Raw genomic sequence first — 14,067 nt, forward strand, 5'->3', positions numbered from 1 at the left:
GTCCAGTGTCTCTGACGGTAATTCAACGACCTCCGAACATACGTATCGGTTTAAATTTATTTATTTTTAAAAATGTTTAAGAGATATGGGACATTTCATATTATACCATTCTTTCGGATAATACCACAGTAGTGTCCTCATAACGATTTTATAAAAATTATGACCCTAATGTACAAACACTCAAAAGCTGAATCAAGCTCTCTGGACTTGAATCAATCCATATCGGTCTTAATAGTACGGTAGGTCCGGTTCGTCTTGAATCAAATACAAACTGATTGAATCAATCTCGAATCAAAAGACCATGAAAGTGTCGATTTTAGCGCAATTTTAGCTTTTTTAGGATCAAAGTGGTATACTTGATTTAAGACATTTTTTCTTTCGAGCATAACATTATTACAATCCTGAAAATATCACTATTCTTTAGGAATTTCGCTAATCCGTTATTTATGGACCGGGCCGTCGGAACATGAATCCTATTTTTAAACAGATCTTAAACAATTCAAAAAGTATTTTCACAGAACTAAGTAAATTCAGTTTTAATCAATTTATTGTTATATCCAGCTTTAGGTGAAGTTATCTCGAAAAAGAAATAAGATATATCAGATGTTAAAACTTTATTTTAAAGCTAACAGAATGGACTTTCAAATGGTAATGTATACATTTTATTAATAAAGTTGTTTTAGCGCTGTTATAACATTTCAAAAAGACACTTTTAACAACTTCAAATCCTGTATTCACTGCGGCTAAATCCTTAAAACTTGGCCTTTTCAATTTATATATGTCAGTCCAACGACGCTTCAAATTTTCAATTAAATCGGATTTCAGTTTTAATTGCAAAAAAAAAAAATGATTTCTAAAAATGTGTGCATTTTGCAATCTAAACTAACATTGTAAGTATTTTAAATAAGAGATCTTAATCATATACGAAAACAAAACATAAAACAAACAATAATTTGCATACACAAACAAATAAATAAATGACAAAACATTTAATTAAGCAGAACGATCTATAAATAGATTTCAAATAGTTTTTGCGACACTTTCATTTTTAAGCAAATATGTTTTTTTTTTTTTTTTTGCTTTTCAAGTGGCATTTGATGATGAATGAAGTGAGGAGTGAGTGTTTTGTATAGAAAGTACACAAATAAATATTTTACACAGATTATAGAGATAACAATGATGAGCGAGTAGTAGTACTCATGATTTGTAACAAACAACATAGCAATTACAACAAAATCTTTACAAACGTAACTCTAATATTGAAAATAAAAATTCTAAAGCAGCTGTTATAAAAAACACCAATGTTGTTGAGATAGTAGAAGCGCAAGCGAGGAGTTAAGGCAAGGCATCCTTTTCTTTATATTTTTATTGTTATTTTAGTTTAGAATTTTCATTTATAATTCATTCTATTTTATTAATTGTTTGCCAATAACAACAAAATTTCATATAAAACAGACAACAAAATAGAATGAGATTATTGTTGTTGTTTGTTTGTATCCCTAATCTCAAGTGGTTTTTTTATTTTCAAAACTGTAGTATTTGAAAATGAATAGAAAAATGAAATGAAAAAATACGTTACATTTTATGTCGATCTGTATATTTATTTTTTTGTTTTTATTTATTTTTATTAAATGACTGACTATTATTATAAATGAGGCGTTTTATTTACAATAACAAAATTACAATTTAAAAAAAAAATTATTAAAAATTTACTTTAGGAATATTAAGGGTTTTTAAATACTATTTATTTAAATATTTATTATTAAGCAAATACTTGTATTTGTTTTTTTTTTTAATTTAAATAAAATTATTGTTTAGGCACATTATTTATTTAATAATAAATTTAAATATAAATTAAAACTATATAAGGTACTAGAATTATTTAAGGATTTTGGAAATTATTTATTTTCAAATTTACTTACTTACACAAAAATGACTAAAAAAAAATTCTTCAAAAAAATTGTACTACAAAAATTAAACAAAAAAATATTTAAAAAAATAAAAATAATAAATATTTTAAATATAAAAAAGGAATTAAAAGAAAACATAAACATAAAAAATAAAAGAAAATTAAAATAAAAAGAAAAATATTTTTATATATAAACTTAATTAATATGATAAAAAGAATTCAATTTTACAGCTGCTGCTGATGAGCCAAATGATGATGATGATGACTATGGAGCTGTGACTGTTGCTGCTGATGATGTTGTTGTTGTTGTCCCGACACTAAATGACTTTGTGCTGTTGCCGAGTGTTGTAAAGGATTACCCCACATTGCTACATTTTGAGGCATTATTTCCGATTTTATTTTCATTACTGCTGCTGGTCCTTCGCCTTCGATTTCTCCACGTTTCGATTTATAGCGTCGATTTTGAAACCATATCTTAACTTGTGTTGGTGATAGATTTAGTTTTTGGGCTATAATTTCTCTTTCGGCTCCGGTTAGATATTTTTTCAAACGAAATCTACATTCGAGCTCTAGAACTTGAGCCTGTGAGAAGAGTACGCGGGGTTTGCGTTTGGAGCGAGGTTTACCATTTTTACGTAGTTCCGATTTGGATGATGTCACCAAGGAGATATCTTCTGTAAATATAGGAAAGGAATAATAATAATAATTAATAAAAAGTTTTAGAGCATTTTAAAAGAATATCGATGTGACAATGATTTCAAATAAATACTTTTCCCATAAACTCCGGGAAATCTACAACAATATGTTTTATAATCATTTGAAAAGTTTTCCGAAGTTTTTTTTTTAAATCAGGTGAAATTGAAATTCACCATTTAGAAACTTGAGATAAATCGTATTCGAAAAACTTGTAAAATTACAGTAGAATTGAGTAAAAGTACAAACACTTACTTTTCTTATTGATATCCTGTTGTCTTGACAGCAGAGATCCTTGTTCATACAACTGGGCCGTTGTCAAGCCTGTAGAAATATTTCTCAAAGAATTGGAATTATTAGCAGTTTCCATTAAACTATGCATGGCGGTTTGACTGCTCAACGGTGACTTCTTTTGAGCCGACGAAGGCGTATTATTGACATCTACCTCTGTTGAACTATTGAGATCCAAAGTGGGCGAGGGCGTTACATAGGGCGTAGGTACATATTCATTTTTAACACTAGACGATTGTGATAAATCCATGTGTGTAGAGGCGGTGTTAGAGGGACATTGTTGGGCAGCAGGATTAGGAGGATTGTAGGCATCATAACCGGCGGCATTGTAATAAAGTGACTGTGCGGAGGCAGTTTGGGGTGCTGGATAACCGGGTGGCTGATATGTGGCTGTTGAAGGCATATAATACTGATTGTAACCATGATAGGATTGATGTGTTGGTGGAGTAGCTGCCGCCGCCGCTGCTGCTGCTGCATGATGATGAGGATGGTGATGAGGTGCAGGAGGCATGTGAGTATGCAAGGGAGCTGTATAATCCTGATAAGCGGGATAAAATTGAGCCGCCGCTGCTGCTGCATTAGGTGGTATATGATGACCATGTGTTACCATGCTGCTTAAGGGGTTTTGAGCATCATAAACACGTGCGTCATATTCAGTGGCATAAGCAGAGGATAAAGCTTGTGAGGTACTGCAAAAAATAAAGTAAAAAGAATACATTAAAAACAAACAAATACAACTCCTATTTTTGTAAAATTAGTCATGTGTTTAGAAGGTAGGTGGTATTATTTAGAATATCCTTTACTTCCTACTGGGCGCTCATGCTACAAATTAAATCTGGACACATGTGTATTTATAGGTTGCATAAGCGCCTACATATGTTGACCACTCTTAAAGAAAGTGTTTTGCAAAATTTTTTCTGTATTTATTTATCTCTTACTGTGACATCATTTCATGGTTCATCAACAGTCATTATATTTAAAAATAAAATTGAAACTACGAAATACAAAAACACAATCTTTCTCAACCGTTCCCTATGTATTTTATATTCCATTCATTATTCATTCTCATTTAGAGTCACACATATTGGTTTTCTTAAAAACTGTGAAACGTCGTAACTTTCTTATGACCGTCAAATCGTGTCGGACAGACTGACAGAAACTATTTACACACATGTTATTAAACAGTTGAAAAACAGCAACATACGATTGAATATTTCGAGTATTTTAAATAAAAACTGGTCATCTTGTTTTTTTTTTTTTTTTAATTTTTGATATTTTTAATATAAGATATGTATATTTTTTGGAATATTGTGTGTGTGTCTTTTTTTGGAATTGAATGACTACTACCTTCGGCGCCCAATGTTATTTTAATTTTATTTATACACTCAGGGTCGTATGTTTAGGAGCATGTGGTTTTTTGATGAATAACAGAGAAATAAAGAATAAAAAAGGTTGGAATTTGTTTAAAACTTTAAAGCTTTTAAATAAAAGTTTTTTTTATAAGCTTAACGAAACATATTTTTTGTTATTTAGAAATTTGAAAAGCTTTTGAATTGATAGAACTTTTAAATAAATTTTCATTACTTTTTCATTACGAAATTTCCTTTTTTAATGATTTATAAAACTTAACGAAACTTTATTTTCTGAAAAAAAGTTTTTTAAACATAACTTGGATATTTATTTTCGTTTAATATTTTTAGTCAATATACTACTATATCGGTTGTTATTCTCAATTTCTATCAATCGTTATTAACCTAATTATTATATTTGGAGTTATTTTTGGGGATTTGCTAATTTTCAAAACTTAACGAAACTTTATATTTTCTCAACCAAAAAGCTTTTTAAATGAAACTTGCATATTTTCGTCTAATATTTTTAGTCAAAATACGAAACTTTTTTCGTAACCAACTGCTTTTTTTAAAGGATATTTTTCTATATTTATTAAATATCATTAACTTAATTATTATATTTTGAGATATTTGAGATTTGCTAATTTTCAAAACTAAACGATACTTTATTTTCTAAACAAAAAGCTTTTTAAACGAAAGATTAACATATACCGTTTAATATTATTAAGCTAAAAACCATATTGGGGTGTTATTCTTTATTTTTATCAATTTTCAAACTATAATTCTTTAAAGACTTAATAAAAAAAACTTAACGAAACTTTATTTTTTCAATCAAAAAGCTTTTTAAACGAAACTTTATATTTTCGTTCAATATTTTTAGACAAAATACTATATTGCTTGTTATTCTTAATTGTTAGCAATTTTTAAAAGTTTACGAAATTTTGTTTTTCAAACCAAACATTCTTTAGAATTTTTGTTATTAAAAGATAAAATTCAACTTCATTTTATAATTTGCTAATTTTGAAAACTTAACAAAACTTTATTTTTAAAAACATAGAATTTATATTAAAGATTTTGTATATTCGTTTAATATATAAAAAAGCTGTTATTAAAATCCAAAATATTTTAAACATTTATAAAAAAGCTTAACGAAACTTTATATACTATAACACAAACTTCTAACGATTGCAAACTTCTAATTAAAAATTTCTAAACGAGGTTAATTTAAAACTAAAATTTAAAAAATTTGTAATATTTTTTGCCATTTATAAAACTTAACGAAAAAAAACTATTTTGACTATTTATCCGTTTAAAGCTTTTGCTTTAAAATGCTTTTCTTTATTACGTAAAGCAGACCAAGAATGATTTCAATGAAATTGAAGATTTTTATTTAAACTTAACGAAATTGTTATTTTCTTTAGCAAAAGGTTGGCAGAATGTGTGTTGAATTAACGAAAAAATTTTTTAAAATTCTAGAAAATTTATCGCGATTGCTCAAATAAAATCTGTCTTTTTGCCCTTAAACTTATATTCACAAGTGTATTTTCTTATTTTTGGTAATGTTTATCTAATGCTTCGTGTTTTTTTTCATCATCTTCATTTTCATTTAAAGATCATCATGAAATTATAATTCTCTCATAATGATTTGACAAAAATTATTAAAAGTAAACATTTCAAACCAAAAAATAAACGTAGATCTGGTACGAATAATAAATAAATATAAATGCTGTTTATATCTTATGTATCTAATTTTTTTCTCAACTTCTTTTTTTTTGACTGACTGACAAACTGACATCCTTTCTCCTCACTCATACATACATACATACGTACACATATATAATATAACTGAGTTTGTGACGCTGTGTGTTTTTACAAAATGATGTGTTAGTTTGCCTGTCATCATGTTTTTATAGGATTTCATATTTTTTGTTATTATTATTATTTTTGAATATTTTTTTTTGAAAAAAGTCTTTCTTTTAAAGCAAATAATATTATTATTCTATGGAATTTTGTGGTATATCTTCTGTTCTTCATGTTTTTTCATCTTTTTGAAAACCTGAAAATGACAGTCTTTGTCTGTCTATCGTCTACTTGTTGTTATTGTCTTTTGGTGTTGCATTCATCATTATTGTCTTTTTCAGTTCGAAACACGTTAGAAAAAAGGCGTTATTATGAGTAAATAAGAAAATAACAAGATCATCTGGGTCTTAAAGAAAAATTATATAAACAATAATTTGTTTTTATGGTTTGTATGCAGTCGTGTTATTATATTATATCCACTGGTTTTTACCATTAAGATAAATATTAACTTTTTGAGTAGATTTATTGGAAAAGACAATAGAATGGTATATTGTTTTCTTATTAATTGTTTTTAAGGTGATACCTCCCAGTAAAGAAGTTGAAATTATTTCAACACCATTATCATGCATTCTATTTCTTAGAAAACTGTCACAGTTTTTATTTTGTAGGGGGCCTAAGTGGTAGCCTGTCTTAAAACTTATTACATCCAAAAATTGTAATTATTTATTTAAAACTACTATCTAACTCAAGTTCTTCAACTTGCCTATAACTTAAGGCAGGATTTAATACTACCGATAAATTTGAATCTCGTTATTATACATTGGTCCAATGCACAATCAGTGTTGTACGGTTGTATCGTAGTATGTCGTATTTATTGTTCTTATTATCGGAATCTTTTAACTAGAATACAATTTTATAATAACTGACTAAACTGGAGTTACTGCATTGTAAAATCCTACCTTTAGATGATGTTATTGGCCAAGTTGTAATAATGGATTTTAATACAATTTTATACAAAGAACAAGAATTTCGTTAAAAGTTGAAGGACGCGTTTAAAACAATGTCCTTTAAGGGTAAAGAAATACAAAATACGTTTTGAAAACTACATGTAATTTTGGGTTAAAATAAAAAACGGCTCTAACTACTTAATAATTTGTATTTAAAGATGAAACAAACATAATATTTCGTAAAACTTTTTTGTCCAATTCACAATCGATGTGGTATCGTTGTAGCATTTTATTTCATAAAATTTTTTCAAATAAAATTTTTTGAAACAAAAACAAATTAATAATAAAAAAAATACGACATACTACGATACAATCGTACAACACTGATTGTTAATTGGACTCTACCTCTCAGTTTTAGAAAGAATGGTTGGTTCTATTTGTCTACTCATTGCCAAAGATAACAATTAACAGGTCGTATTAATATGAAAAATATCCTTTTTATGGACGTGTCCAAATTTAGTTAAAATTTATCGATATTTATATTACACTTTTGTAAGGCGGCCAAAGCGGAAAGGTACTGGACCCGAAGAATATTAAGTTTAGCGGTGGAAAAATTATGGTATAGAACTATTTTTCAGGGCAAGGTATGGTCGAAAATTATAAAAGATAATAAATATGGTATAAGGTAGAGATCCATTAAAAAAACATATATTAATCCTGCCCTGTGGAAACTAGGCCGTAGTTTGGAGATTTAAAAACGACAATATATAAGGATATATAAAATTCTAAAAAAAATAAATTTTTTTATTAAAGTTTTGGGTTTTGACTCGTTTGTGAAAATTTAAAAAAAAAATTTCATTGTTTTGTATATCGATATTTATATTACAGTTAATAATCATCCCACCTATTCCGCATTCAGTTGCGCAAAAGTGGAATTAACTTCCAAAGAAGAGTTATAAATAATAATTATATTCTAATAATTGTATTCTAAATTTTTCAAAACTTCTAAAAACTTTCAAAAAAATAACATACAAATTACTTCCTAAAAATGACTTCAGTGTAGTGAATTTGGATTCAAATAAAAAGGACATCACTCTACCTATGACATACCTGCGTTAAAATCATAACTTCTTCAGGTCTTTTTCAGTACTTCCATGGAGTAAATTCTACTTATATTTCGCTACTTTGGAAGTTCTTTTTTTACCTTATTGCGTTGTATTACAAAATTGCATTAAAATTATTTCCTAGAATGGCTTCAGATGTAGTGCATTTGGAATCAATTAAAAAGGACATCCCTCTATGAAGCGCTTGTGTTAAAATCATCACTTATTCAGTCTTTTTCAGTACTTCCATGGAGTAAATTCTATTTCATTTTCGCTTCTTTGGAAGTTCTTTTTTTGCGTTATTGCGTTATATTACAAAATTGCATTAAAATTATTTCCTAAGAATGGCTTCAGATGTAGTCCATTTGGAATCAAATAAAAGGACATCACTCCTATGAAGCGCCTGTGTTAAAATCATCACTTCTTCAGGTCTATTTCAGCAATTCTACTTCTTTTTCGCTTCTTTGGAAATTTTATTTCAATGCTTACGATCAATGTATTACACTCGTAATAAACTAACTACGTTTTTATTAAGTTGTTATTTTAATGACGGAGCTGTGAATTTCTGAAGACAGACCTTTTTTTATGCGGACTTGAATTCAATTATGGAATTCGGTAAATTAATAAGGATAACAAATAAAAAATAATTTTTATAAATTGACAATAATGTGATTTTGGTCTGATTTATGTTCGCTCTTTTGATAGTTTTAAAAAGAAAAAGAAATTATATATGTATAGCTTGATCGTCTAAGAATCTAATATAATCCAGATTAATATGTATATGTATGAACTTTTGTAAGATCTACTACCAAAATTATAATAAAATGTCTGAAGTTTATGTTGTCTGCTCTTTTAGACAATTTAAAAAAAGAGATAATTAAAAAAACATGAACGAATTTCGACCCCAACCAAACTACCTTTATTAAAATATGCTTTATAAATAAAATCATTAGTAAATAATACAAACGCCGTAACAAAATTATAAAGAAAAGTAAGTATGTATAATAATAAAATATATTTAAAAAAATTCTCGATAGATTGCTTTCCTCAGGTTTTTCTTCAATATTCCGTAAAAATTAAAAATATACATCAATATAAATTAAAACAATTTACCAGAATTTTGCCTAAATAAATTAATTTTAAAATTTATGTTTTAATATTTAAAAAGTTATTAATATAATAATAATTTATTAAAACTTTTTGTAGTACATTTTAAAAAATTTAAGAAATTAATAAAATTAATCACAAACACACTTACCTTTCTAAAGTTCCATATTCGTAGCCGTCGTTTTGATTAACCATATTTAAAATATCCTTAACTGAAAATGGTGTTGTATTTAATGAATCTGTATTGGTCATACTCCCAGGACTAGGTTGATTATAATCATAATAACCTTGAGATACTTGTGATGATTGCTGTTGATGTTGTAACATGTTATTTTATTATTATTTTTATTATTTATTGTTTTTTTTTTTTTCTTCTTTTTTGTAATAATTTAGAATTTTATTTAATATTGCTTGTTTATTTATTTTCTTTGTTATACTTGTTATTCAATATCAATCAAAATTAATAATTAATTAAACAAGAGACACTTAAAAAATCCACTCAACATTTGTGTAAAATAAAAACAAACAAAAAAAATTATTATAAAAAACACTAAAAAACTCACTTAAGAATGAGACCAAAACAATCACTTTCACTTGAAAATTTTTGCACTTGCGCGATTCTTTGCGATTCAATTGTTTCTTTAATTGTTTTTTTATTATTATTCTAATTGTCAACTTAAAAAAAACACCGTGTTGTTTGTTATTATAGAAAAGAAATACAATAAAACTCAAACTTAAAAGAAATAATAAAGAAAGAAACACAACGCGTGCGTGTGTACAATTTGTCAGCACATCGGAACAACTGATTGAGAAATTCCTAAGCACAAGAAAAGAAGAATGCTTGTTAATTAATTAACTGTAAAAGGCTGGTCCTAACACAACAGAAACCAAACCGAACGAAACTCATTCATTCAAGACGACAACAAAACACACACAAAATCTATATAAAACCCATATGTACCGGTACCCACCCTCAAAATATTACAAAAACAAAATGAATGGAATGAACAGTTATTTATTATTTTGGCTTTAGTTTCCATTTCATTCTTTCTTGTTTGCTGTCAAGCAGAGTGTGTGTGTTAAAACGGGAAAACAGACGTAGAAAAAAATGGCTGACAAATAATGAACAACCAATTACGTATCAATATACGTATGTATGTACATAGTATGTTTGTATATTTTTTTCTCTCTTAAAATAACCTAGAGAAAATTTTAAATTCTCCTCTCTCTCTTTCTTTTATTTGTTACCGGAAGAGGAAACCGAAGGCAAGGAAAAAAATACGTTACTTTTTGTACAAATTAAAAAAATAAAAACTTGAAAGAAATTCCATGAATTTTGTAAATTCAAATTAAATTACACTTTTATTTTGGACAGAAAAAATCCTCCGATCAGCGACATGGATGTTGTCCAACCAACATCCATCTTTCAAGTCTTTTTAGTGTTTTCAATAAAAACAATGAAGATGGAATGACAGACTCTTGTCTCTCTAAGTCTTTTTAGGCGCTTTTCCCGCTTTGGGGATAAAATACCATTCATCTGCAAAATGGATGGTGCCATTCATCTTGACGTGATGCAGCAGAAGATGCTTTTGGGAATGCTGAAGGGAATGAATGAGTTGGCTGTTTTCCTGGTAGGGTCCACCCATTCCAGACGATTTACTTTGAGCGAGAAACTAAGAAAGAACTACTAACCTACTCTCACCCTGTCTTGTAGCGTCAGTTTTCCCTATGGGACGGCTATCAGACGTCATAAATTTTTAAATGTGTAAAAAATATCCGTCCGAATACTCCAGCGTCTATTTTCATATGGGAACTGGTGGTCTGTTTGTTTGTTTCCCTTGTTTAATCTGAAAGTATATTTTTAAAAATACACCGTCAGTACGCTAGTTTGCGAGCTACCACTGGCGTCACAGAAAGTCATTTTTAGTTTGGCACACGCAGGCTATCAGGCTGAATGTAATAAATTCAAAACTATCCGCAGTTGCTCACCAAATGCAGAGGTGTCAGCTTCCCAAGTGCCATTGTTTATTTATGTACTTCCTCTGTATTATTGAACTACTCGGTCCAAACCATCCGGGGAACTCACTTCGGTGCAAACAAACAGCTTCCCTCCAATGGGCCAAGGCCCAGATCGCTGGCAACGACAATCATCTTCTTCCTGCCTAAGTAAAAACTGAAGTAGCGCCTAAACGGCAACGTTCAGAGGACAAAGCTTCTGCAAGCCAGCAGTTAGGAACGCAATGTCTTAAACAAGCGCGAAGTCAATGACGCGCTCTTTCAGTAAGGTTACCAAAGAAAAAAGCCTCGTTAGAGCCGTCATTGATCGGAGCAACGTTGACGGATCCCATATGCCAGTCTAACTATACTAGATGCGTTGAAACAAAAACTCATGGGAATGTTTCTGGCAACTTCTTAAAGAAACCCAGGCTCTCTCCCCCTCAATGCGATGACGTTGGATGGTTCCAGGTCACTTTAAATTAATATGACGCTCAGCGTTGCTGCTCAAGTCTGTCATTTCACTATTGGGTAAGGCATAAAATAAGATTGATGGATGGGATCTGAGCTGAATCCTTGGAATATCATCCATAGGACCGTTTTAACAAGAGAGAAAAAACCCCAAACCTTATGGTGGAATACTGAAATAGCAACAAATGCTGGAAAATAAGTATGTAAAACGTAAACTGTTCAATGAGGCAAAAGCGACCAATAACCCAGTAAAAATAGGTTTAAAAATTTGCCTTGAAACGCGAAGGGGAAGAAAGGCCTGGAGGGGTTTCTGCACAAACTTTAAAGTTCTTCCGAGATCAATCGGCTTCGCAAACTTTCTGTCTACCTCACATGTTGTCCCGAGCTATATTAAAAGTCCAGTGGAAACCGGACACTATTATCGGGATCTCAACCCTCTTAATGAGGAGACGTCTCCCCCTGTTCATTTAACATCTGCCACTAGCTATACTCATTAAAAGAGATAGAACCAATGGGCGCTCAACAGTTTTGACACTTACAAAAATCACCGAATCCTTATGATTTCTTTAAAAGAACGAAGATCTCTGGTCACTCTACTATCAATCTACAAAGCATGCCTCTTAGGATGCTATATATATATACATACATACATACATACATACATACATACATACATACATACATACATACATACATACATACATACATACATCCCTCATATGTAGATGTAAGTAATGTGTTCTTATTCCTAAAGAGAAAGTAAAAAACAAACAACAACATATCACATAACAAACAAAAAAAGACGGTAAATCAGTCCTGCGTCTTTTCTTCTCAAGACTCTTTCTTGAAGGAGTCATTCGATGTACGTACACCTGAAATTAACAACCATCCCCAGAAAAATTATCTCTAAATTACTACAGCATGCAATATAACAAATTGCAAGTCTGTGGAAACGGCTTTGCACAAGTAGTGGGACATGTAGGGAGTTCAGAAACGCACAAAGAGAGTTGTTGCCATCCTAGACATAGAAGGTGCTTTTAACAATGTCCAACTAACTCTATGCCATGTAGACACACTTGATCTAGGTGTTGATCAGCAAACTCAGCAGCTTATTAAAAAACTTCTGAGTAATAACGACAGGTAGAGACAATGAATGATGTCTCAAGACTTTCTTTACCAGTCGTGGCACACCACAAGGTCCTTTTCTGCCCTACTCTGAAATCTGGCTTCCTTACTAATTGAACTAGAGAAAGGAGAATTAAGACTGTCGCTCATGCTGATGATGTCGTGGTGGTGTTATTTATCCTAGATATACTAGCAGTCCTTTTAATCGACACCTTTCCAATTCTGAAAATCACTGAATGATTCCCTTCTCGCTACTTAATGGTGTTTTTTATAACCGTTTATCTTAGGTGTTAGTTAATGTTCTTTTTAAGGCTGTTTTGACAGCCCCCTTAGGGCCGACCCATGGAGAAGGGATGTGATATTTTTGGTTTGTTGATATTTTTTATCAATGATATTTTTTATCAATGTGACCAGCTTGCCCCTGATCCTATTAAAAAAAGTTAGTCGTCTGTCTATCTATTACCACTATTGCAATGTTGTTTTATAGTTTTGACACCCATTTACCGACATCGAGCTCAGTAAAAGGAACATATTCACTTGACTACGTACGGTCTATGATGGAACTTGATATAGCTCATAACCTGCGTTTCACCAACCTTTGTCGCTTAATACGACCTGCTTGCTGGAGCTTTGGTAAAAAACTGTCCTGTATGTATCTTTTTAGTAGAGGAAACTTTGAGACAGTCCCTCCTTGGGTCTAGTATTAGCACGACATTGACCTCTCTTTGGTACCGACGTGGCCTTCTTTGATGAAGATGGCTATATTAGAAGGTGCACGCACGTGTTTAGTCCGGTGCTCGCATGGGGTTCATGGTAATCTGATCACATTCTTTCTCAGGTTTGATTCATCAGTCTTCGTCGTGGCAGGCCTCCCCTCCTCAACAGAAATATATACATGCTTGCTTCTCAGAGGTCAGAATTCCAGATTTCCCAGTGTCAAGCGATCTGACATACCGAAGAAAGTGTGCCCGCCCACGTTTTCCATTTTTGTTCTGTGTGCTGCCTCCTGGTTTACCTGTTTTTGGTCTCCCTTTACAGCGTCATGGGCCTCGGGATTCTGACCTTTTTTTCGCTTTTTTTGGTCATCCAAATAAACAAACTGCTTCTTTCTAAAGATTGGTATCAATCACCTCCTTCTCGATCTTAGAATTTGACTCCACCGAGTAGCTAGGGTATATAAATAGCTTTGATTGCGGCTTTCTTATCAGGCATAAAAAGGACTAAAAAAATAAATCACTGTGATTGATTGATTCCATTCTCGCTACCTAATGATGTTT

General features: G+C 30.5%; 1 protein-coding gene across 1 annotated transcript; it reads right to left on the reverse strand.

Moving 5' to 3' along the window:
- Window positions 1-2,128: 2,128 nt before the first annotated feature.
- LOC111690913 (muscle-specific homeobox protein tinman) lies at window positions 2,129-9,956 on the reverse strand. The gene is made up of 3 exons (XM_023453521.2): window positions 9,351-9,956; window positions 2,858-3,582; window positions 2,129-2,583 (listed from the first exon to the last, which is right to left on the reverse strand). The coding sequence occupies exons 1-3, from the start codon at window positions 9,524-9,526 to the stop codon at window positions 2,135-2,137; spliced, it is 1,350 nt and encodes a 449-aa protein (XP_023309289.2). The 5' UTR covers window positions 9,527-9,956; the 3' UTR covers window positions 2,129-2,134.
- Window positions 9,957-14,067: the final 4,111 nt, after the last annotated feature.

The sequence above is a fragment of the Lucilia cuprina genome, chromosome 4, assembly GCF_022045245.1.
Source record: "Lucilia cuprina isolate Lc7/37 chromosome 4, ASM2204524v1, whole genome shotgun sequence".
Classification (NCBI taxonomy): Eukaryota; Metazoa; Arthropoda; class Insecta; order Diptera; family Calliphoridae; genus Lucilia; species Lucilia cuprina.

What these genes read in the sequence shown, in the direction of transcription:
- LOC111690913 (XM_023453521.2), bottom strand. Translation starts at nt 9,526, where the DNA reads ATGTTACAACATCAACAGCAATCATCACAAGTATCTCAAGGTTATTAT. An exon ending in GAATATGGAACTTTAGAAAG is followed by an intron (nt 3,583 to 9,350) that starts GTAAGTGTGTTT and finishes TATTTTTTGCAG; the next exon opens with TACCTCACAAGCTTTATCCT. An exon ending in ACAGGATATCAATAAGAAAA is followed by an intron (nt 2,584 to 2,857) that starts GTAAGTGTTTGT and finishes CTATATTTACAG; the next exon opens with AAGATATCTCCTTGGTGACA.